General features: G+C 40.6%; 1 protein-coding gene across 2 annotated transcripts in view; it reads right to left on the bottom strand.

The window, feature by feature from the left end:
• Positions 1-7,487: 7,487 nt before the first annotated feature.
• The window catches only part of LOC115102877 (serine/threonine-protein kinase OSR1-like), a 35,097-nt gene continuing 16,038 nt past the window's right edge, over positions 7,488-26,546 (bottom strand). The window contains exons 7-17 of one of the 2 annotated variants that reach the window (XM_029623291.2): positions 26,257-26,358; positions 25,939-26,072; positions 25,376-25,424; positions 24,423-24,488; positions 23,911-24,033; positions 23,406-23,435; positions 22,396-22,547; positions 16,618-16,670; positions 14,195-14,263; positions 11,825-11,889; positions 7,488-11,706 (exon numbers count right to left, since the gene is read on the bottom strand). In XM_029623291.2, coding sequence (XP_029479151.1) covers positions 11,632-11,706; positions 11,825-11,889; positions 14,195-14,263; positions 16,618-16,670; positions 22,396-22,547; positions 23,406-23,435; positions 23,911-24,033; positions 24,423-24,488; positions 25,376-25,424; positions 25,939-26,072; positions 26,257-26,358 — 918 coding nt within the window. In that variant the 3' untranslated portion in view covers positions 7,488-11,631. Of the gene's footprint in view, positions 11,707-11,824; positions 11,890-14,194; positions 14,264-16,617; positions 16,671-22,381; positions 22,548-23,405; positions 23,436-23,910; positions 24,034-24,422; positions 24,489-25,375; positions 25,425-25,938; positions 26,073-26,256; positions 26,359-26,546 lie in introns of those variants that run through there. The other variant, XM_029623292.2, reaches the window with a different exon arrangement.

The raw sequence follows: 26,546 nt of genomic DNA, 5'->3' as shown, positions 1-26,546 counted from the left end.
AGTGACAAAATTCAGAGAGATATGAGACCAGGGACAATGGGGGACCGGTAGTGGCTGAAGAAGGTCAGAAGGAGCTTGCTGTGGAGTCTTGTTCTGAGCACACAACGTGCACGCGGCGACGAAGGCAGAGATGTCAGGAACCATTGTGGGCCACCAGAAACGTTGTCGGAGGAATGCTAGGGTATGGCGGGAACTGGGGTGACAGGTCAGCCTGGAGGAATGAGCCCATTCCAGGATCCAGGAGTGGACTGAATTTGGGACAAACAGACAGTTAGCCGGGCCCCCTTCAGGTCCAAGCTGGGAACATTGTGCCTTGCGAACCAGGGTCTCAATACCCCAACCTACTGAGGCTGCAAGGCATGAGGTATGGAGAATGGTTTCGGAGACTGAGGGATTGGCAGAGGAACTGTACAGGCGGGAGAGTGCACCAGGCTTCACATTCTTGGACCCCGGGTGGAAGGAAATGGTGAGGTTAAATCTGGTTAACAGGAGAGCCCGTGCCTTGCTGAAGACCTCCAGGAGGTCGTGGTACTCTGTGGCGATGGCAGAGAAATCCGAGACTTGACTTAAACCCTGAGGAGGCAAGGCTGCTCTGCTCTGCTTCTCTCTGGGGAAGGCTGCTCTGCTCTGCTTCTCTCTGGGGAAGGCTGCTCTGCTTTTCTCTGGGGAAGGGTGCTCTGCTTTGAGGCAATGGGAATGGCAGAACATACTCCAACCCAGAGTTGAGCTTGTGGTCCAGTCAATAACAGGGTTGTGTTTTTAAGCTCAAGACCCTGGGCCTCAACCCCGCCCTGTGCAACTGGGTCCTGGTCTTCCTGACGGGCCACCCCCAGGTGGTGAGGGTAGGTAACAACATCTCCACCCCGCTGATCCTCAACACTGGGTCCCCACAAGGGTGCGTTCTCAGCCCTCTCCTGTACTCCCTATTCACCCATGACTGCGTGGCCATGCACGCCTCCAACTCAATCATCAAGGTGGTAGACGACACTACAGTGGTAGGCTTGATTATCAACAATGACGAGACGGCCTACAGGGAGGAGGTGAGGGCCCTCGGCGTGTGGTGTCAAGAAAATAACCTCACACTCAACATCAACAAAACAAAGGAGATGATTGTGGACTTCAAGAAACAGCAGAGGGAGCAGCCCCCTATCTACATCGAAGGGACAGTAGTGGAGAGGGTAGAGAGTTAAGTTCCTCGGTGTACACATCACGGACAAACTGAAATGGTCCACCCACACAGACAGCGTGGTGAAGAAGGCGCAGCAGCGCCTCTTCAACCTCAGGAGGCAGAATAAATTTGGTTTGTCACCAAAAACCCTCACAAACTTTTACAGATGCACAATCGAGAGCATCCTGTCGAGCTGTATCACCGCCTGGTATGGCAGCTGCTCCGCCAAAAACCGGAAGGCTCTCCAGAGGGTAGTGAGGTCTGCACAATGTATCACCAGGTGCAAACTACCTGCCCTCCAGGACACCTACACCACCTGATGTCACAGGAAGGCCAAAAAGATCATCAAGGACAACAACCACCCAAGCCATTGCCTGTTCACCCCTCTGTCATCCAGAAGGTGAGGTCAGTACAGGTGCATCAAAGCGGGGACCGAGAGACTGAAAAACAGCTTTCTCAAGGCCATCAGACTGTTAAACAGCCATCACTAACATTGAGTGGCTGCTGACAACATACTGACTCCACTCCAGCCACTTTAATAATGGAAAAATTGATGTAATCAATTTATCACTAGCCACTTTATACTATATAATATTTACTTACCCTACATTACTCATCTCATATGTATATACTGTACGCTATACCATCTGCTGCATCTTGCCATCTTGATGTAATTAAATGTATCACTATCCACTTTAAAACAATGCTACTTTAATATGTTTACATATCCTACATTACTCATCTCATATGCACAGTGGGGAGAACAAGTATTTGACACACTGCTGATTTTACAGGTTTTCTTACAAATGTAGAGGTCTGTAAGTTTTATCATAGGTACACTTCAACTGTGAGAGACGGAATCTAAAACAAAAATCCAGAAAATCACATTGTATGATTTTTAAGTAATTAATTTGCATTTTATTGCATGACATAAGTATTTGATACATCAGAAAAGCAATAATATTTCATATTTGGTACAGAAACCTTTGTTTGCAATTACAGAGATCATACGTTTCCTGTAGTTCTTGACCAGGTTTGCACACACTGCAGCAGGGATTTTGGCCCACTCCTCCATACAGACCTTCTTCAGATCCTTCAGGTTTCGGGGCTGTCGCTGGGCAATACTTAACATAACATTATATACATAACGTTACCAATTAGTTTACCCTGACCAGATGACCTTCTACTTTTAAACTCGGACAAAACAGAGATGCTTGTTCTAGGTCCCAAGAAACAAAGAGATCTTTTGTTGAATCTGACAATCAATCTTAATGGTTGTACAGTCGTCTCAAATAAAACTGTGAAGGACCTCGGCGTTACTCTGGACCTTGATCTCTCTTTTGAAGAACATATCAAGACTGTTTCAAGGACAGCTTTTTTCCATCTACGTAACATTGCAAAAATCTGAAACTTTCTGTCCAAAACTGATGCAGAAAAATTAATCCATGCTTTTGTCACTTCTAGGTTAGACTACTGCAATGCTCTACTTTCCGGCTACCCGGACAAAGCACTAAATAAACTTCAGTTAGTGCTAAATACGGCTGCTAGAATCCTGACTAGAACCAAAAAAAATGGATAATATTACTCCAGTGCTAGCCTCCCTACACTGGCTTCCTGTCAAGGCAAGGGCTGATTTCAAGGTTTTACTGCTAACCTACAAAGCATTACATGGGCTTGCTCCTACCTATCTCTCTGATTTGGTCCTGCCGTACATACCTACACGTACTCTACGGTCACAAGACGCAGGCCTCCTAATTGTCCCTAGAATTTCTAAGCAAACAGCTGGAGCTCCATTTTTATGGAATGGTCTGCCTACCCATGTGAGAGACGCAAATGCAGCGCTTTGATTGTAATCCACTGTCCTCTCCCGTTTGAGGCTTTCCCAAATTGATGAGCAAGAGAACAAACAGCCCGAGATCACACACTCAGATCATGTTCGAGCCTCAGATTGGACAGTGAAACGCTTTCAACTGCAGGAGACATGCAGATGTTTCATTTCTCTCTCATGCAGTCATGGCTGAATACAGTGCGAATTCCTACTGTTTATATGTCCAGGTTAAACGTGGGGTGTCCATCATTATGAACAAACAGTCGGTTAAATTCAAGGTTAATGCATTATTTTCAGATCTATTAGAAGCGAATAGACGAAACAACAATGTAATTTAACCAATTGACTGGCCAGAGATCAGGGCATTCATCAGCAAATACGCAGTGCCAGCTGATAGTATTTTGGGCAACCAAATTGAAGTCAAAATGATTGATAAAATCAAAGTATGTCGCTATATGGTGATTTGCGATTCATAACTGACATTTTACCGGTACTGCCGGTAGTAGTAGGCTAACAGATAACACCACGACGGAATGCGTTTGAAGTGATGATGCGCAGCCGAGAACAGCTAGCCTCTCTAGGCTAGATGGGACGCTACCGTCCCACCTGACCAACATCCAGTGAATGTGCAGTGCGCAAAATTCAAACTACAAAATTGTAAATATTTAACATGCATAAAAATACACATGCAATATGTCAAAATAAAGCTCATCTTCTTGTTAATTCAGCCACAGTGTCAGATTTCAAAAAGGCTTTACGGCAAAAGCAAACCATGTGATTATCTGAGGACAGCACCCCATCAAACAAACAGAGACAATCATATTTCATCCCGCCAGGCATGACACAAAACTCAGAAATAACGATATAATTCATGCCTTACCTTTGAAGAGCTTCTTCTGATTGGCACTCCAATATGTCCCATAAACATCACAAATGGTCCTTTTGTTCGATTATTTCCGTCGTTATATCTCCAAAATGTCCATTTATTTGGCGCGTTTGATCCAGAAAAACACCGGTTCCACCTCGCCCAGCATGACTACAAAATATCTAATAAATTACCTGTAATCTCTGTCCAAACATTTCAAACAACTTTCCTAATACAACTTTAGGTATTTAACGTAAATAATCAATCAAATTTATGATAGGATAAACTGTGTTCAATAGCGGATAAAAACAAAGTGGAGCGAGCTTTCAGGTCGTGCGCCCCTAACAAACAGTACACTAGACTCGACCCTCGTTCTGAACAGCCCTGCTTCTTCATTACACAAAAGAAAAACATCAACCAATTTCTAAAGACTGTTGACATCCAGTGGAATCGATAGGAACTGCAAGCAAGTGCCTTAGAAATCTAGATCCACATAGAAACCCCTGCCACCTAAAAACAACATTTTCCTGGATGGTTTGTCCTCGGGGTTCTGCCTGCCAAATAAGTTATGTTATACTCACAGACATCATTCAAACAGTTTTAGAAACTTAACTTGTTATGGCTGTAATCCCCCTATCGGAATAAGTGTCATCAACAACCGCTGAGTAGCATAGCGCTACATTCAATAAATATTACAAATATTTATAAATATGAAATCACAAGTGCAATTTGGCTTAGCCTTTTGTTAATCCACCTGTCGTGTCAGATTGAAATTATGCTTTACAGCGAAAGCAATCCAAGCGTTTGTGTAAATTCATCGATCGCACGACAAAACATTGTGTACACTTAGCATTAGGAAGCTTGGTAACAAAAATCAGAAAAGCAATCAAATTAATCGTTTACCTTTGATGATCTTCGGATGTTTTCACTCACGAGACTCCCAGTTACACACACAACAAATGTTCCTTTTGTTCCATAAAGATTATTTTTATATCCAAAATACCTCCGTTTGTTTGTCGCATTATGTTCAGAAATCCACAGGAAAGAGCGGTCACAACAACGCATACAAAAATTCCAAATAGTTTCTATCTATGTCCACAGAAACATGTCAAACATTTTTTATAAACAATTCTCAGGTTGTTTTTAAAATATATAATCGATAATATATCAACCAAAAATGTCTTTCACATTAGGAGAGGGAAAAGCAATGGCTGCCCAAACTCTGTTGCGCGAGCAAAACTCATTTTTCAAAATAAAAGCCTGAAACTATGTCTGAAGACTGTTGACACCTTGAGGAGGCGATAGGAAAATGAATCTGGTTCATATCCCTTTAAATCCAGCAAAGGGAGACTATGGAACATGGAGTTTTCAAAATAGAAGCCACTTCCTGTTTTGATTTTCCTCAGGGTTTCGCCTGCAATATCAGATCTGTTATACTCACAGACAATATTTTGACAGTTTTGGAAACTTTAGAGTGTTTTCTATCCAATACTAATAATAATATGCATATATTAGCAACTGAGACTGAGGAGCTGGACGTTTACAATGGGCACCTTTTCATCCAAGCTACTCAATACTGCCCCTGCAGCCATATGAAGTTAAGTGTTTTCTATCCAAATCTACGAATAATATGCATATCCTAGCTTCTGGGCCTGAGTAGCAGGCAGTTTACTTTGGGCACGCTTTTCATCTGGATGTGAAAATACCGCCCCCTAGCCTAGAGAGGCTAGCATGTCCAGCAAAGTACATCGCCAGTGGCACGCACACACTTCGTGCAGATTAGCAGGTTCACAATGATTTTTGGTCTCCCAGGTGGGGGCTTTTCGTGGAAGCCAGTATTATGGGGTGTGCAAAGTTACTGGGCTCGAATTTAGTTAAGCTTGCTCTATATTTATATCGATGCTTCTAAATGTGCATGTCATAAACGACATGTTTTATTTTGATGGGCTATACGCTATGGCTGGATTTATGAGAAGCCTAACCATATTTGTATGAATATTTTGTTAACGCCTATAGGCTATACATCAACATTTTAATTTGATGACAATTATTTATCAATAATTCTTGAATTAGAAAAACATGTGAAATAGTCTACTCCATTACCCTATACGTCACATAAAATTACGAGATTGGATTACACTTATTATTTTACCAGGAATGAAGTAACTGTCGCAAGTTCTACTTCCCATTGTGTTTCATTTCTCATGGTTATAACATTGTAACATCTGCATTCTTTTTTAGAAAAATAGTGTAGGTTTTCGCGTGGAATAATGTAACTCTTGAAGCTCACAGTAGGCCTACAGCCTAGGACAATGTGGTAAAGCAGTTATTCCTTACCCACTTGTTGTTTTTGTAAAGTAGTTATTCCTTACCCACTTGTTTTGGTAAAGTAGTTATTCCTTACCCACTTGTTGTTTTTGTAAAGTACTGTTATTCCTTACCCACTTGTTTTTGTAAAGTACTGTTATTCCTTACCCACTTGTTGTTTTGTAAAGTACTGTTGTTCCTTACCCACTTGTTGTTTTGTAAAGTACTGTTGTTCCTTACCCACTTGTTTTTTGTAAAGTACTGTTAATCCTTACCCACTTGTTGTTTTGTAAAGTACTGTTGTTCCTTACCCACTTGTTGTTTTGTAAAGTACTGTTATTCCTTACCCACTTGTTGTTTTCTAAAGTACTGTTATTCCTTACCCACTTGTTGTTTTGTAAAGTACTGTTATTCCTTACCCACTTGTTGTTTTGTAAAGTACTGTTATTCCTTACCCACTTGTTTTGTAAAGTACTGTTATTCCTTACCCACTTGTTGTTTTGTAAAGTACTGTTATTCCTTACCCACTTGTTTTGTAAAGTACTGTTATTCCTTACCCACTTGTTGTTTTCGCCTCCCTTTCTGGGGGGGAAATCCGTTAAAACAGTGAATACATTTTGTCTGAACTAATAGTCTATAATAGTGTCGCCCATTACCTCTCATCAGCACCTGCATCTTTTGTAGTAGGACCATTACATAAAACAAGGCCAAATATACATTGGAGTTGCTTACCAAGATGACATTGAATGCTCCTGAGTGGCCTAGTTACAGATTTAAAATCAAGTTTTAAATCTATGGCAATACTTGAAAATGGCTGTCTAGCATTGATCAAGAAACAGCTTGACAAAGCTTAAAAATATAATCTCGCCATCAAGACTTCCCAGAGCGCTAAATCCTGGACAACACCCTGAATAATGGGTAAATATTGCCTCACAAGGAAGCCAGGTGTCATCTCCGCAAAGCTCTTCCCTGCCTGTGCCATTAAACCCCTAGACTTACCCAGAAAGACTCACAGCTGACCATGGTGCTTGCCTAATCTACCTCCAGGCTCTGAAGGCCCTACACCCAAACAAGGTGATTCTAACTGAGGAAGTACGTTCCCGCTCAGCCCAGTCAAAACTGACTCAGGCAGTTGAATACTTATCGAATCAAGATGTTTTATTTTTCATTAAAAAATATAATTTTCTTCCACTTTGACAAGGTATTTGAAAGAAAAATATCATTTTAATCTCACTTTCTAACAACCAAATGTTTAAAACGTCTAGGGGTGTGAATACTTTCTGAAGGCACTGTATATAAAGAAAACAAACTCTTGGGACTTGGTTCAAACCATGTGAATTTATTTACCTTTTAACCCATCTTAGAAATAGTTGACCAGAATTATTTATTTTCATGTTTTTGTGTGATGGCAATTTTAACCACACATTAACAACATTGATTCTGCAAAGTGCTTTTAATTCCTGACATCAATTTGTCATTTAATGATAAGGTTTCACAAATAGCATTCTTCAATTTTGATCACTTGCAAGTTTTATGATGATACACATGATGTCGAAAATATATATGCGTTCCAAACATTTAAAAAACTTCCAACAAATAAAAATAACAAAATCATAAAAGTTAAATCAATCAGAAGTGTCATAATAAATACTAATCATTCAAAGAGTTCGCCTTGTGACCGATATCAACCTGACAACATTGGCTTTATAATTGAGGGAAAATAGATTAAAACCCAGGACATTTTGCTATCAGCTCACACATTCTTCTAGCCTGGGTGTCCAAGATATGTTTATGCTCTTGCCAATGCCAATTGTATTGTTTGGCAAGACAATGAGTAACAGGGAGTTGGCACAAACAGACTGACACACGGGGTAACATTCTTCAACATATTGCGCAGTCTGAAAGCAACATATCACACCAGTGGGAATTGTGTCAGTTCTGTGTCATTTTGTTGTTAGTTAGCTAGGCCTACTTTTACATTTCTTGAGGGACATCATTCCAGTTTGTATTTCTACAGGAAACTCAAAATTCTACAGGTTTCAGTGATTAAAAAAGTCTCAATGGAAAAAACAAAACACAAATTGCATATTACTATCTCCATGACAACAAAGCATAGAATGTGAACTAGAAGACGAGCCTTTCTGAACTAACTCAAATATGTACGTTAATATCAATAATAAAAGGTACCAATTCAGCAAATCACATGGCATGATTAGCAACAAAACTTGGAATTAGTGGAAAAATCTATAAAACAACCAATTATTTAAACCTGTAAAGATACTGGATGAGCTACTGATCAAGTATACCAGCTGTTTTGCTGCCACAATCATATGTACAACTAAAGAGCCTTCTTTCCTCCTTAGAAATGTACCCCAGAAACAGTTGATGCTTTGCTTCCTAATCACACACACCTTTGGGAGCGTGTGTGAAACAGTTGATACTTTGCTTCCTAATCACATACACACCTTTGGGAGCGTGTGTGAAAGACTTGCCATTATAATGTAACGTACCTTTTTGGAAATACAGTATCTGCTAAATAGACCGATTTACAACAGTACCTGAACTAGCTAACCCACACACACAGCCCCTGGAACACTACAGAAACACACATAGAAACCAACCAACAAAACAAACAAGCATAGAACGTAAAGTAGGAGTGACAACTGTTGGTGACTTTTGAGGTGAGTGTGGATGGATTGGAGCACAAGGCTATGATACAAATGAATTTGTCCATCTAGGAAAAAGAAACAGCCATCATGATGACATGGTAGCTAGCGGGAGTACAGAGGTCCAGTAACTACTGAACCACTGCTCATGAACATCACAGAGACAAAATTGCATAGTCCCAAGACCATAATCAAGATCGAAGGAAGTTATTGTTTTACTGTCTGAGTATTAACTCTGGATAATCGTTCAGAATATTTTCAGACTGATATGTAATGAATAGAGCAGACCCAATTCCCAAATCTATACGACATGCAATCCTATCGATTCTACACAATACATATCTATCCAAACGTTTCATTATGTCCTGTAATATTGCTGCCTTCTGAACAGACCCCTTCCTCGTTAGAGCAATGATATAGGTCTGTCTGAACCACTAACACAACAGCTTATATCAACATAATGATACACCAATGAGAGGTTAAAACAGGGAAGATAACGTATGACAGTTAATGTCAACTTTTAAAACACCTATGAGAGCTTATAACAGCTTATGTCAACAGATAGACCAAGGAAAGCATATGACACCTAAGAAAGCGCATGTCAGCGTATGTCATGATATACACTATGATGCCAGTTATTTCTGATTCATGACTGGAGGCCCCTATAGTTCAATATCAATAATGTTATCAATGGAAGTCACTTTTCATCAGCCATTCACTCATTCTTTTACAAATCCATACTGTAATAGATCCTCACTAAATAACTAACTCCTTCACACTTCGTAATATACTAAGTCTGCATCCAAAATGGCACCCCTCCCCTACATAGTGCACTACTTTTGAACAGGGCCCTGCTTAAAAGATGTGCGCAATATAGGGAATAAGGTGGCCATTGGGGAGGCAGATTATATAATTCAGATAACAGTCCAAGGATGCCTAATAGTGGTGGCTATTACACACAACACTCAGTTGTGCACTGGTTCAGTGGCAGTTCATAAACAGGCATTTACAGTGCCTTCGAAAAGTATTCAGACCCCTTGACTTTTTCCACATTTTCTTAGGTTACAGCCTTATTCAAAAAATTATTAAATTGCTTTGGTTCCTCATCAATCTGCACACAGTACCCCAGAAATGACAAAGCAAAAACAGGATTTTAGAAAATGTTACTAATTTATACATTTAAAAAACATGTAAACAGCACATTTCCATAAGTACTCAGACCCTTTACACAGCACTTTGTTAAATCATCTTTTACAGCAGTCTTCTTGGGTATGAAGCTGCAACCTTAGCACACCTGTATTTGGGGAGTTTCTCCCATTCTTCTCTACAGATCCTCTCAAGCTCTGTCAGGTTGGACGGGGAGCGTTGCTGCATAGCTCTTTTCAGGTCTCTCCAGAGATGTTCGATCTGGTTCAAGTCCGGGCTCTGGCTGGCCCACTCAACAACATTGAGACGTATCTCGAAGCCACTCGGGGCAAAGTACAGAGAGATCCTTGATGAAAACCTGCTCCAGAGTGCTCCGGATCTCAGCTACTACAGCTGTGTGATTAGGGTGGTTGTCCTGTTGGAAGGTGAACCTTCGCCTCAGTCTGAGGTCTGAAGCACTCTGGAGCAGGTTTTCATCAAGGATCTCTGTACTTTGCTCCGTTCATATTTCTCTCAATCCTGACAACTCTCCCAGTTCCTACTGCTGAAAAACATCTCCACAGCATGATGCTGCTACCTCCATGCTTCACCGTAGGGATGGTGCTAGGTTTCCTCCAGAAATTACGCTTGGCATTCAGGCCAAAGAGTTCAATCTTGGTTTCATTAAACTTGTTTCTCATGGTCTGAGAGTCTTTAGGTGCCTTTTAGCAAACATCGAGCGGGCTGTCATGTGCCTTTTATTGAAGAGTGGCTTCCATCTGGCCACTCTACCATAAAGGCCTGATTGGTGGAGGGCTGCAGAGATGATTGTCCTTATGGAAGGTTCTCCCATCTCCACAGAGGAACTCTAGAACTCTGTCAAAGTGACTATCGGGTTCTTGGTCACCTCCCTGACCAAGGCCCTTCTCCCCAGACTGCTCAGTTTGGCCAGGCAGTCAGATCTTGGAAGAGTCTGGGTGGTTCCACACGTCTCTCATTTATGAATGATGGAGGCCACTGTGTTCTTGGGGACCTTCAATGCTGCAGACAGTTTTTGTTACCCTTCCCTAGATCTGTGCCTCGACACAATCCTGTCGGAGGTATTTGTTTTTTATTTTTAATATACGTGCAAGAATGTCTAAAACCCTGTTTTCACATTGTCATTATGAGATAGTGTGTAGATTTGAGGATTTTTTTTATTTAATCAATTTTATAATAAGGCTGTAACATAACAAAATGTGGAAAAAGGTCAAGGGGTCTGAATACTTTGAAGGCACTAAGTTATCACTTCCAGAACTCAAGAGAGTTAAATTAAAATATGTTTTGGATTGTAGAGCTAAATGTAGAAAACGAAATAAGAAACGTTCATTTCATTTTTAAGTCGATGATGATTATGTCGATTGCGATGCCCGCCATCCTCCCTCCCAGATACACTGCTGTAAACTCTTTCAAGTGTGATTTACTGTTCCTGTCCTAACTGTTGTCTTTTTGTTACACTGGTCCCATTCTCAGAGCCCATTTTAACTAACACTGCAGGTTTCAGTAAAGAAAATAACCCTACAGGTTGACAAATGCACTGTGGCTCTCTTCTTTGGCAGTAGTGGTGTCTTGGAATTTAGAACTATGCCGCTGTGCAATACTGTTTGTTCTCCTTTGTTGACGGAATATTGAGTTAACTGATGCTGAGCTGAGCGAAACCCATCAGCTTGACATCGTCAGGGATCTCCGACTCGTCTATGCCAGATGCCTGAGAAAGAAAGAGATGTTCAGTGCATCTGTCTTTGTAGAATGTTGAGCAGGGCATAATGCTGTTTCAACAGAACAAAAATGGAAGCTTTGATTGAAACAAAAAATATTGAACTTACCAGTTTGAAAGTTACATTTTTATTGTTGAAAGGATCATCAACAATCTTCTGCAGGTTGGCAGCAACTGGAAAGAATACAGATGTGGAATAAGGAATCTGAACCTCTAAAACCAGCATAATTTTTGCCATTTCTGGAGTAAATGACCGTGTCTGAAATTTGTCTTGCCTACTACTTACTAAAACTACATACTGTGTACGAATCGTTCTACATACTATTTAGAACGTACTGTTTTGTAAAACGTATGCACTATAAACAACAGATATCAACATACTAGTGTCATGACGTGGCCCTCTTTAGATATAGCAAGCACCAACTCACTCTCTCTCTCACCACCTCTCTCTTCCCCTACACCCAGGCTCGGTTATCTCAGGTCGTATTTAGAACGTACTGTTTTGTAAAACGTATGCACTATAAACAACAAATATCAACATACTAGTGTCATGACGTGGCCCTCTTTAGATATAGCAAGCACCAACTCACTCTCTCTCTCACCACCTCTCTTCCCCTACACCCAGGCTCTGTTATCTCAGGTCGTATTTAGAACGTACGGTTTTGTAAAACGTATGCACTATAAACAACAGATATCAACATACTAGTGTCATGACGTGGCCCTCTTTAGATATAGCAAGCACCAACTCACGCTCTCTCACCACCTCTCTCTTCCCCTACACCCAGGCTCTGTTATCTCAGGTCGTAAATTCCTGGAGGAGACCCTTTCCCTCATGCAGTATAGAGAGAGAGGGTTCACAGTAGTACAAAGGAACTTCTACCTCATAGAACTTGAGAACTGAACAATATCCATGTTTTGGAGAACGTGTAAATGGTCGGTGGAGAATCCAGCTACGACCGGTCCATTTTGTCTAATGTTTGTGACCTCATGAGATACAATACAGCCACATTACCATAACTCTGTATATACAAGAGTCTCCGTTATGAGATTTGCATCTAATTATTGTATAAAATGAATGAGTAAAGTTGAAACTATTTGTGAAATTATGTAATGTGATTTTAAACTGTTGAAAGAGAATCCAACTCCCTTTAAAGTTGAACTAAGTCATTGGCCAGCACAGACATTGATCTGGCGTCATGGGACAGCCCTTTTCTGCTGTTCCGAATATAAACCCTGAGAGGGCTAGGTTTGAGTAGGGACCATGCATTCCTCGGTTGTTGAATTCCTAACCAAACCACGTGGAGTATTGGCTACACTGGTGGAAATGGTTAAACTCAGACTATCGATACCGACAGAATAAGAGCAAATCTTCAATACTAATTACTAGCCTGCAGCTAGAATAAATGTCGACTGAATGCGAAGACCGACAACTGCCGAAACATCTATTCTATAAGAACATTTCTGAATGTTACTGTGAAATATTCCTTCTAACCAAAGACTCCATGGACGCAGAGAGAGTCTCGGATGAACTTTCCAACAGAAAAGGACGATTCCAAGAGATCACAACGACACACTGAGCGTAAATATATATATTGATTGCAATTATTCCCGAATGAGTGAGTGTTCATGTGCAAAGGATTAGCATTTCAATTATTATAATTATCCACTGTGTAGTGACTTGTCTTTCCCGGCCTTCTCAGTCCACACCCACTTCCCTTATCATTTCCTTGTAACCATATATATTGTTGTTTGTTTATGCATTTCTGTGATTATTTAGTTAGTAAATAAATGATTAATGTATGGATGATTCATAGTGAAGGCTGGGTTCGTGCAGATAACCAATGACATTTGGGATGAGACTAATGTGAGGTAAAGAATGATTCATTAATTAGAAGACTAATTGGTCAGATATTAAAATATCTGAAAAGTTATATTAGGAAAATTATAACTTTGTAATCTGAAAATTTTCCTTGGTGCCCCGACTTCCTGGTTAATTACATGTACATGATTAATTTAATCACGTAATAATAACTACAGAGAACTGATTTGATAAGTCTTCACTTTAATGATGCCAAAGACACGACACTAGGCTCACCCATACTGAGAATGTGTCAGCTAATGCACAATTGCGTTGTTTCCAGCCATTTGTTCATTTTTCTACAGCCTGTCCCTTTCTTTGATTATCAGCTGTTGTCAAACACACATGCGTCTGAAAATGTAATTCTCTTCCTTAGTGTGCAGATAAATCTACTTGATGAAAAGCCAAAATGAGTATGACATCCTGGCATTTAAAACATACTCAATTTTCTAAATGTCACACTATAAAATATATTTCCACATAACCAAAATGTGTTGTCTCAGTCAGTCATTTCAGCCTGACCTGTGACTTCACTGACCTCTAGTAGCTTTGGTCAAGTTACCATAGTCAGGGACATGTTATCCTACAGTCGACCTCTCTAAGCTTTGGTTTCATACTCACCAACCACTACGTCTTTCCCATCGACTAGACCTGCGGATACCAACTCCTGAGACACTCCATCTGATGAATCTGAGGAAGGTAGGTGAGTGAGTGAGAGAACAGAACCGAGAGATATGGAGATAGATGGGGAGAGAGAAACAGAGCAGGAGTGGTTAGTTATGTGAGACGAAAAAGTGTGATGGGTCCATATATGTGATTGTAACATAGCCACATATCCCTGATATGCAGATGACTGGCAACCCTGATTAGAAACACCTGCTTCTCATCTGTCGATCCCTAGAAATGCGGTTTCTGATAGGAAAAGATTTTAACCTACATGAAGAAGACTGTTAAGTTGAAACATCTGCTCTGAAGCAGTAAAAGTTAGCTTTATGCAAAATATAGTGCGAATCCCATCACACATGTTTTGCTAATCTGGATTCACTGGTTTTATGACCATCAGACTTTTGGGTGAATGCAATGGTCCACTTTTGTTTAATGGTTAGATAGTGCCTTCAGAAAGTATTCACACATCTTGACTCTTTCCACATTTTGTAAGGTTACAGCTTTAATTTAAAAATATATTACATTCATATTTTGTTTCACTGATCTACACACAATACCCCATAATGTCAAAGTGGAAATATGTTGTTAGAAATGTCTACAAATTATTTAAAAAATGTATGGGTGAAATCATTTAAGTAGTCAAACGTTTTGTTATGGCAAGCCTAAATAAGTGCAGGATTGTTGAGGGAAACGTGTTCCAAGGATCAGGCAAAGCTCATTATCCAGTTTATAAGAGTTTATTAAAGCAATTGAAGGGAAGTTCACTCAGGACAGAAGCAGAAGAACTAAAAAAAAAACTGCAGAATCAGTAATTTACAGTGGGGCAAAAAAGTATTTAGTCAGCCACCAATTGTGCAAGTTCTCCCACGATGAGAGGCCTGTAATTTTCATCATCAGGTACACTACAGAAAATCACATTGTAGGATTTTGAATTAATTTATTTGCAAATTATGGTGGAAAATAATTATTTGGTCAATAACAAAAGTTTCTCAAAACTTTGTTATATACACTTTGTTGGCAATGACAGAGGTCAAACGTTTTCTGTAAGTCTTCACAAGGTTTTCACACACTGTTGCTGGTATTTTGGCCCATTCCTCCATGCAGATCTCCTCTAGAGCAGTGATGTTTTGGGGCTGTTGCTGGGCAACACGGACTTTCAACTCCCTCCAAAGATGTTCTATGGGGTTGAGATCTGGAGAATGGCTAGGCCACTCCAGGACCTTGAAATGCTTCTTACGAAGCCACTCCTTTATTGTCATGCTGAAAGACCCAGCCACGTTTCATCTTCAATGCCCTTGCTGATGGAAGGAGGTTTTCACTCAAAATCTCACTATACATGGCCCCATTCATTCTTTCCTTTACACGGATCAGTCTTCCTGGTCCCTTTGCAGAAAAACAGCCCCAAAGCATGATGTTTCCACCCCCATGCTTCACAGTAGGTATGGTGTTCTTTGGATGCAACTCAGCATTCTTTGTCCTCCAAACACGACGAGTTGAGTTTTTACCAAAAAGTTATATTTTGGTTTCATCTGACCATATGACATTCTCCCAATCTTCTTCTGGATCATCCAAATGCTCTCTAGGAAACTTCAGACGGGCCTGGACATGTACTGGCTTAAGCAGGGGGAAACGTCTGGCTCTGCAGGATTTGAGTCCCTGGCGGCGTAGTGTGTTACTGATGGTAGGCTTTGTTACTTTGGTCCCAGCTCTCTGCAGGTCATTCACTGGGTCCCCCCGTGTGGTTCTTGTGATCATTTTGACCCCACGGGGTGAGATCTTGCGTGGAGCCCCAGATCAAGGGAGATTATCAGTGGTCTTGTATGTCTTCCATTTCCTAATAATTGCTCCCACAGTTGATTTCTTCAAACCAAGCTGCTTACCTATTGCAGATTCAGTCTTCCCAGCCTGGTGCAGGTCTACAATTTTGTTTCTGGTGTCCTTTGACAGCTCTTTGGTCTTGGCCATAGTGGAGTTTGGAGTGTGACTGTTTGAGGTTGTGGACAGGTGTCTTTTATACTGATAACAATTTCAAACAGGTGCCATTAATACAGGTAACGAGTGGAGGACAGAGGAGCCTCTTAAAGAAGAAGTTACAGGTCTGTAAGAGCCAGAAATCTTGCTTGTTTGGAGGTGACCAAATACTTATTTTCCACCATAATTTGCAAATAAATTCATAAAAAAATCCTACAATGTGATTTTCTGTATTTTTTTTCTCATCGTCTGTCATAGCTGAAGTGTACCTATGATGAAAATTACAGGCCTCTCATCTTTTTAAGTGGGAGAACTTGCACAATTGGGGGCTGACTAAATACATTTTTGCCCCACTGTAGCAGGAAATAGCTAAAAACACACAAACACAGAGACAGACCGACACTTACCTCTACCAGGCATGAACTCAAATCGGATGTCGTTCAGTTCTTTCTTCAAGTTCCTGGGAAGAGAAGAGTTAGAACTGGTTAGGAGGAGGTCTGGACATTCAGGTTAGGCGGTGTCAACCATTGTCCAATCGGGATTATCTACTCATAAAACATTGTGATATACCCCTATTGGCCAACACTTTTTGTTATATAAACAAAGCAACCCAGCTAAAACATTTGGGCTGGGGCGAAATCGGATGCTACAACTGGACGAAACAAGACAAAACGTAATGTTGAAAGCCTGGACAGATACTAAGGCAAATCTTTTCTAATATTCCTTTCTGGTGGAGGAGCTTGAGCATGGAACAGGTTTGTGTCTATGTGGCACTCACACGACGGAGCAAAGTGACAGTCGACTGATGACGAATGGGCGGTCTTGCCGTAGTGAGTTAGGTTATAAATCATGGGCTGGATAGAAGCAAAGTGACAGTCGACTGATGACGAATGGGCGGTCTTGCCGTAGTGAGTTAGGTTATAAATCATGGGCTGGATAGAAGCAAAGTGACAGTCGACTGATGACGAATGGGCGGTCTTGCCGTAGTGAGTTAGGTTATAAATCATGGGCTGGATAGAAGCAAAGTGACAGTCGACTGATGATGAATGGGCGGTCTTGCCGTAGTGAGTTAGGTTATAAACCATGGGCTGGATAGAAGCAAAGTGACAGTCGACTGATGACGAATGGGCGGTCTTGCCGTAGTGAGTTAGGTTATAAATCATGGGCTGGATAGAAGCAAAGTCTGCCGTCTTTAGAACTGGATAATAATTGCTTAATTTGCCTCATCCTCGTTTGTTCAACTTCTCATAAAGCTGTGACTGAGAATATGATTGAGAATGTTATGGGGCTATTTCGCTTCCACTGGTCCAACGGCATCGTCAACTTTACCGAGTACCAGGACATTTTAGCCAAAAACCTGGTTGCCTCTGTTAGGAAGCTAAAACTAAGCTGCAAGTGGATCTTCCAGCAAGACAATAACCCCAAGCATACATCAAAATCTACAAAGACATTATTAAGTGACCACAAAATCAACATTTTGCAATGGCCTCACAAGGACAGAGTTCAACAGTATCGAAAACAAAGATGTCAATCATTTTGACCCCTATCTTAAGTTGTTTTATTACTTGTTAAACAAAATCTCTGAGCAATTGTATTAGTATAAAATATAATTTTCAAAAGGTTTTATATGTTCTTTTTAGCTTATCTTTGTATATAAAACAATGAATAGGTTTGGGCTATAAGGTCCATGCATCTGACAGACAGAGACTGACTATTTTCTGACATTTTGGACTGCTTTAGCATTCTGTATACAACATATTTATTGAAACAGGCTATAGCAAAAAGGAATAAGAAAATGATATGTCACTAGTGTGCTGCCCTGCTGTACGCTGCTGGTACGCTTCACTCGGTCAGTGTTTCTGAATCCTTTTTGAGTTTACAGCATTAGAGTAAATGGACTTTGGGACAATATATTTCATCAGCCAAAATGGTGTTTACAATGAGAGATGTAGTTTCTGTTATTAAAAGTTAAATGACGACATTATAACGAAAACATTAACCTCAGGAGATTTCATAATATGTATGTGTTTACATACTGTGCGTTGTGTAGAAAATATCCAGATCAAAGAGAATGTTTTTGAAAAGATGAAGTGTGAATATAGTTGTCTAAACTAGATCAGAGTGAAATCCCGATACCCTGTAACGAGCTACGCCTGAGGGATCCCAGAGAGCCATAAAGACAGTAACGCCCCTTTGTGACGCCAGGTAATAAACTTGTGAAGGAAGAATTTACAAAGAGACTAAAACGGACCACAGCTGCAGCGTCATCTAAGATAGTTGCAACCCCACAAATGCAGCTATTGTAAGAATATGTTGAAGATAAATACACAATGCAGAGACAGTGAAAATGGAAACATGACAACACCCAACGACGCAATACTTCTGCAGAAATGTAAACTCTCTCCAGCTCAGCAGCAGAGTTTGCTGGGTGCTGTCGACGTAAACAAATAAAGTCCCTCTTACGTCCAATCTCAGCTGGTGTACATTTGAAATCCAATGGAATATATGTGAACACGACGGTTAACGAATTTGCAGTAGTTTTTTTTTAGTAGATACAGGTGCTGAAGTCACTGTGTTTCTCAATGTTATGAAGATGAGAGCAGCAGGACTGTGTGTGTGTGGGGGGGGGGACAGATCTGAAACAAACCAAACCATTATCAATTTCTATTGGTCCAATGAAGATTGATGCCGGAATCGACAGATCAGAACCATGCCATTTGGACTATGAAGAAACATTTGTGGAACAAGCATGTAGTTTGAAAACCCAGCCCTAGTCTGTGGTTGACCAATTAAAATTCCTTGCAATAAAACTAGCCAATGGCCAAATAACAAGTATCCTATTTCAGAAGACATATTCCTCCCATGTCTCTAAGTGGAACTCGGTCCACGAAGAGTATTCACCTCCCAGGGTAATAACCAGCTTTTGCCCCTCCAAATAATGCATTTTAGCCTAATTCATTGATTGAAAACCAGTCGAAGTAGCACGAGAGCTGCTGATACAGCTTAAACAGCTATTTGTTGCTTCTGGAGTGAAACATGGACTTTAAAATCAGCACAATCATTCTGCAACAATTCTAAATGTTTTGGTCACAATTAAAATGATATATTTTTATTTCTCAACTGGTAATTGAAGCGCAATTACTATTCAAGTGCAAAGGCAATTAGGGAGGCTTCAGCGCATCACACAACTTTGCAATGAGCTGGAGGCAGTATACATTTTGAAAATATATAGTTAATTTTTTTTAAACCTAAACATTTTACTAATTATTATGAGGCACTACTTAACATGCTTCAAAGTATCTTAGTCAAAATCCAACCAAATATGCAGACAATTATTTTATAAAGACTTTCACATGCCAATGAAACCAGTAAACGTGTTCTCTCATGTTCCATTGGTTTTCAAATGAACATTCTTTCATTGTCCAGTAGCCAAAGGCACAATCCTAGTCATGTTAGTAACCCTGCTAGTTGATGATAATCCTAGTCATATTAGTAACCCTGCTAGTTGATGATAATCCTAGTCATATTAGTGACCCTGCTAGTTGATGATAATCCTAGTCATATTAGTGACCCTGCTAGTTGATGATAATCCTAGTCATATTAGTGACCCTGCTAGTTGATGATAATCCTAGTCATATTAGTGACCCTGCTAGTTGATGATAATCCTAGTCATATTAGTAACCCTGCTAGTTGATGATAATCCTAGTCATATTAGTGACCCTGCTAGTTGATGATAATCCTAGTCATATTAGTGACCCTGCTAGTTGATGATAATCCTAGTCATATTAGTGACCCTGCTAGTTGATGATAATCCTAGTCATATTAGTAACCCTGCTAGTTGATGATAATCCTAGTCATATTAGTAACCCTGCTAGTTGATGATAATCCTAGTCATATTAGTAACCCTGCTAGTTGATGATAATCCTAGTCATATTAGTAACCCTGCTAGTTGATGATAATCCTAGTCATATTAGTAACCAACCCCTGCTAGTTGATGATAATCCTAGTCATATTTGTAACCAACCCCTGCTAGTTGATGACAACCCTAGTCACATTAGTAACCAACCCCTGCTAGTTGATGATAATCCTAGTCATATTAGTAACCCTGCTAGTTGATGATAATCCTAGTCATATTAGTAACCCTGCTCGTTGATGATAATCCTAGTCATATTAGTAACCCTGCTAGTTGATGATAATCCTAGTCATATTAGTAACCCTGCTAGTTGATGATAATCCTAGTCATATTAGTAACCCTGCTAGTTGATGATAATCCTAGTCATATTAGTAACCCTGCTAGTTGATGATAATCCTAGTCATATTAGTAACCCTGCTAGTTGATGATAATCCTAGTCATATTAGTAACCCTGCTAGTTGATGATAATCCTAGTCATATTAGTGACCCTGCTAGTTGATGATAATCCTAGTCATATTAGTAACCCTGCTAGTTGATGATAATCCTAGTCATATTAGTAACCAACCCCTGCTAGTTGATGACAACCCTAGTCATATTAGTAACCAACCCCTGCTAGTTGATGACAACCCTAGTCATATTAGTAACCCTGCTAGTTGATGATAATCCTAGTCATATTAGTAACCCTGCTAGTTGATGATAATCCTAGTCATATTAGTAACCCTGCTCGTTGATGATAATCCTAGTCATATTAGTAACCCTGCTAGTTGATGATAATCCTAGTCATATTAGTAACCCTGCTCGTTGATGATAATCCTAGTCATATTAGCAACTAATGCTAGTTGATGATAACCCTAGTCATATTAGCAACTAATGCTAGTTGATGATAACCCTAGTCATATTAGTGACCCTGCTAGTTGATGATAATCCTAGTCATATTAGTAACCCTGCTAGTTGATGATAATCCTAGTCATATTAGTAACCAACCCCTGCTAGTTGATGATAATCCTAATCATATTAGTAACCCTGCTAGTTGATGACAACCCTAGTAATATTAGTAACCCTGCTAGTTGATGATAATCCTAATCATATTAGTAACCCTGCTAGTTGATGACAACCCTAGTAATATTAGTAACCCTGCTAGTTGATGATAATCCTAATCATATTAGTAACCCTGTTAGTTGATGACAATCAATCGTCATTGTTAGGAAAATAAATGATCAACATTTTATGCTTAACGTTCTTATCTGTTGCATGAGCCTCATTGATTTTTTTTCCTGTTTTGGCCTAGTAGCTGTGTGTATTACGCTATATCAGATAGGAGAAGAAATGTTACGCTTTCTTTGCGCAGGAAAATGTTTGCGTTTTGTAAAAACATGTTTTACTTTATTTAACTAGGCAAGTCAGTTAAGAATACATTCTTATCTTCAATGATGGTCTACCCCGGCTAAATCCGGACGACGCTGGGCCAATTGTGCCTCGCCCTATGAGACTCCCAATCACGGCCGGATGTGATACAGCCTGGAATCGAACCAGAAACTGTAGTGATGCCTTTTGCACTGAGATGCAGTGCCTTAGACCACTGCCACTCATGATTGCAATTCTATTACACTTTATAATGACAGGAGACATTAACAGAATATTTTTTAATACGACAAATTACTGGGTAGTCTACTCTGCTGACGCTGACAAACAGAAACAATAAAAACGACATTGTCTGATCAATTAGGTCTATGAAAGGGGGAGACCTATCTAACCTGGAGGAGGAAAATATTGTCCAAAAACAAACAAAAGTAGCAATGACCCAATGATAAAGACATTGAATATGCACACTCACCAAGGATATGGCTGATGTTCTCCGCTGGTGCCAATAAGACAGGCTACTTTTCCCTCAAATAAACGGAGAATTTTGATAACTAAAAGACAGATTGGAGTCTTCTCATTGTCTCTATAGAGCAATAGCCAAACTTTTTTCCCACGATTGTGTATTTTTTTATATTGCAATATTCTTGGCTGGGTCTCTCTGCTTTTCACTGACGGTCACAACTCAACAATCATCTATTTGGTCCAAATTGAGGGCCCTTCCGGCTGTAGGCCGTGATTTTAAATAATCCACAGCATTGGGTGGGTGGACGCCCTAATCAGGTTATGCAACCAATGCATATGGGGGTCTGGTGAATTTCTTAAATGTCCGGTCAATTCAAATGCTGCCAGTATAATGGCTGGTGCCACATTTTCCTAACGGAAACAATGTCACCCACCACTAGATGCGTACCTCAACCTCAACACCAGGCTGATGGGGACTTTGGTGGCGGCAGGGTCCTGGGCTACAGCGTCTCCCTGGATAAGGATGGCCTCAGCTGGCTTGTCGTGCCCTGCCCCTCCTGGACGGAGCAGACTAGGAGAACCATCCTCTGGAGGGAAGATCTGAGGTGGACCAGAGATAAAGAGAAACTCATGCTGTATCAGAAAGAGATTAATCCACCTTTTAACGTGAATGTGGTTTTGGTTGTCAACCTTGTGGTAATATTACCAAAGCTACCTTTCAAGGGATACTTTGGGATTTTGGCAATCAAGCCCTTTATCAACTACCTCAGAATCAGATTAACTCATGGATACCATTTTCGACTCTGCTTCCAGTATGAAGGGAGTTAGAGGTAGTTATGCGAGCCAACGGTAACAAGCATTAGCGCAATGACTGGAAGTCTACGGTATCTACTAGCATGCTAGCAGTTACCCATAGACTTCCAGTCACTGCGCTAACGCTAGTAAGCCACTGCGTTAACGCTAGGCACGCAAAGTCATAAAAATTGGTATCCACTGGTTCATCTAACTATGGGGAAGTAGATAAAGGGCTTAATTGTCAAAATACCAAATTATCCCTTTAAGATGAAGGCACTAACTATAAGTCACACTGGATAAGAGTGTCTGCTAAATGCAAAGCCTTTTTACACTGTATTCTCTCAGGCCATGAGGCTGTCAGCCGTGGGCTAAGAGCAGTGTGAGCATGGCTATAGATACTAATGCCAAGTCTTACAATGCATTATGACTGCACCATAATGCATTGTATACCTGTATGCCTTAAGTGAAGTGTTATCACATGATCTGCATGTCCATACACTCCTTTTGGGAGAGAGCAGATTAAAGAGTTAGATCAGGTCTTTGGCAATGATTCTTCTAATACAATTTCATACAAAACTAAAGCCGGCCGGCATCCTATTGTTTCTGCAATGAACAGATGAAAGGTTTTTAGGTGTTCTGATTTATAGCAACACCAGGGCTTACCTCGATGGATCCATCTTTCACTCTGGGAGACTAGAATGGGATACGACACAAAGATTAACAGACGTCAACAGAACATGCAATGAAGGTTTTCCCTCTCCACAGAATAACAGGTTGATTGATTGAGTCCTAGGTGGCATTGAACCACTACAGGACTTACGGTTACAGCTAGCAGACCTGGGTTCAGATAGAATTTAAAATAATCAATATCTGTGCTTGATTGAACTTGCTTGGTACAATGAAAACAATAGAATAGTTGCAAGAGTGTAAACCCACTCCAGGCAGACTAGAGCAAACCATAAGGGATGGTTTCCCAGACACAGATTAAATCTAATCCTGAACTAAACAGCACTTCCGATGAACATCTCCATTGAGAATGCTTTTTAGTCCAGGACAAGGCTTAATCTGTGTCTGAGAACTGTCCCGAAAGCCAAGTTTTGTAAAGATTTTCAATAGTATTTGAACGTAGGTCTGATGTCTAGGTTAAGGGTAACTAGGTTAGTCTCACCCTTAGAGCTGCCACGGCTGCCTGGCCCTCCTCACTCTCCATATCCAGCTCATCATCACTCCACTCCCACTCCCCGTCTTCTGTCTTGTGGAGACGACCACTGGAACCAGGCACACGGCGCACCTAAACACACAATTTTATCTTTAGCATGGCATTGTGTGGTTTGGAGTAAAAAAACATACCTTGGACCAGTCCCTCGAAATCATGTACAAACTTTTAATATCGTAAAACCATAGACACAAAATGCAACATTTCCCTGCCATACTGTAGGCCTACTGCTGTACATAGCAGGAAGGAAGTCATTATGTCAAAGCAGGATGTGTCTATGTAGATTCCTGTGTTTGATGTCACTATGTACACTAACCTGGAATAAGCACTGGGGCCTGTTCGGGAGGCTGTATCGCTGAATAACATTTTTATAGAACTGCATTGTGTAGAACAGCTATGACTGTGTGTCATGTAGAATTCCACTGTGTGAGTATGCCAAGGGTTATAATTTTGTTGTCTCGTACCCTTTTGGATCTGTCTCCTATCGATGGACCTTTCTGAAGGAGCTTCTCTTCCAAGTATTCATTATTCTGCATGACAGAGACAGACAGACAAGATTAAATCCCATGACAACATGGTTCTATTTTTCTTTGCAACAGCAGCCACCCGAGTGGCGCAGCAGTCCAAGGCACTGCATCGCAGTGCTAGAGGCGTCACTACAGACACCCTGGTTCGAATCTAGGCTGTATCACAACCGGCCGTGATTGGGAGTCCCATAGGGCGGCGCACAACTGACCCAGCGTCGTCCGGGTTTGGCCGGTGTAGGCCGTCATTGTAAATAAAAATCTGTTCTTAACTGACTTGCCAAGTTAAATAAAAAAAATCATATTTGTCAAAGGTACTACATATTACGGATGCACATACACAGTGTACAAAACATTAGGAAAAGCCGCTCTTTCCATGACAGACTGACCAGTTGAATACAGGTGAAAGCTATGATCCCTTATTGATGTCACTTGTTGAATTATCTTCAATCAGTGTAAATAGAAGGGAAGGGGACATGTTAAAGAATGATTGTTAAGCCTTGAGACAACTGAGAAGTGGATTGTGTACATATGCCATTCAGAGGGTGAATGGGCAAGGCAAAATATTGAAGTGCCTTTGAACAGGGTTTGGTAGAAAGTGCAAAGCGCACCGGTTTGAGTGATTCAACACTGCTGTTTTTTTTTTTTACACTGAACAGTTTCCTGTGTGTATCAAGAATGGTCCACCACCCAAAGGACATCCAGCCAACTTGGCACAACTGTGGGAAGCGTTGGAATCAACATGAGCCAACATCCCTGTGGATTGCTTTTGACACCTTAGTGTAGAATAAAAAAATGTAGTCTGTTCTGATGGCAAAATCGTGTGTAACTCAATATTAGGTAGGTGTTCCTAATGTTTTGTACACTCGGTGTATATATAGTATCTGTCTTACCTTTGCTTTAGTGAAGAATTTATGCTTTAGCAGCTCAGCAGCAGTTGGTCTGAAAGACAGAGAGACAATTCTTTACTACTCTGCAGGACCGTAAACGCACCATGGAGGGAAGAGAATCCACTCAACAAAAAAAATGGGATTAAGAAAAGTTGAGACCCAGAATAAGATGACTAGGTGAATAATAATAGCTGCTTTCTGGTGTGCCATATAAAGGACAATGCTAACTTGGAGAAATTGTGTCACAGTGGAATTAGGTAGCCAACCTGGTTGTAAAACATCTGATTACTACAATCACATTTGTTAGATTAGGGTTGAAGCAAAAGCCTGAAGGGGGAAGCTCTCCAGAAATACTCCTGCGCTATACCCATCTCAGGTCAGTTACATAGTCAGTGGTCCGATGTGACTCAGTTGGTTAGACCGTGGCCCCTGCAACGTCGGGGTAGTAGGTTCAATTCCCACTGGGGCCATATACTAAAATGTATGCAATCACTACTGTAAGCCACTTTGGATAAAAGCATCTGTTAAATGGCATACATTGTATTATGAGAGTGTGGGATAGTCACCTTTTCTCAGGCTCCTTCTGTAGACAGAGTGAGATCATCTTCCTGAAGGACTTGCCATACTTCTTCACCATCTCCTTGTCCTGGATGCCCGTCTCCAAGCAGGGAGGGTCATTCTGCAGGGTCAGCATCAGCACCTACACACACACACACCAGGTCATGACCAGGTTATTACACACACAACATGTAAGACAACATCAGTTGGCAATTGAATTCATATATATTTAGCCAGGATAGTCAGGATAGTCTTAGAAACTGATTTTCAGGGGGATAAAGTTGACACTGCTTCCACATCTTTCCAAGTAAATGTGTATAAATCACCTTCATGGGCGGATATTTATGATATGGGGCAGCGCCTGTAGCTAGCTCGATGGCTGTGATCCCGAAACTCCAGATATCTGCTTTGTAGTCATAACCTTTGACCTGGGGAGAGAGGAAGAATAATTGTAAGATATCTTTTCAAATATCTTCTAAAAGAGCATCTGTTCTAACAGTTAGACAGATAAAATGGTAGCTGACAAACAATCACGACATAATAAAGTGCTTGTAATTTCTCAAAAGATCTGAAGCAAGAGGAAATTGTGTATGTCTCCACTACGCTCTTTGGAGGT

This window comes from Oncorhynchus nerka, linkage group LG20 (assembly GCF_034236695.1).
Source record: "Oncorhynchus nerka isolate Pitt River linkage group LG20, Oner_Uvic_2.0, whole genome shotgun sequence".
NCBI classification, from domain to species: Eukaryota; Metazoa; Chordata; class Actinopteri; order Salmoniformes; family Salmonidae; genus Oncorhynchus; species Oncorhynchus nerka.
Note: the sequence above shows the minus strand (reverse complement) of the source record. Positions and strands in the feature narration are given on the sequence as shown.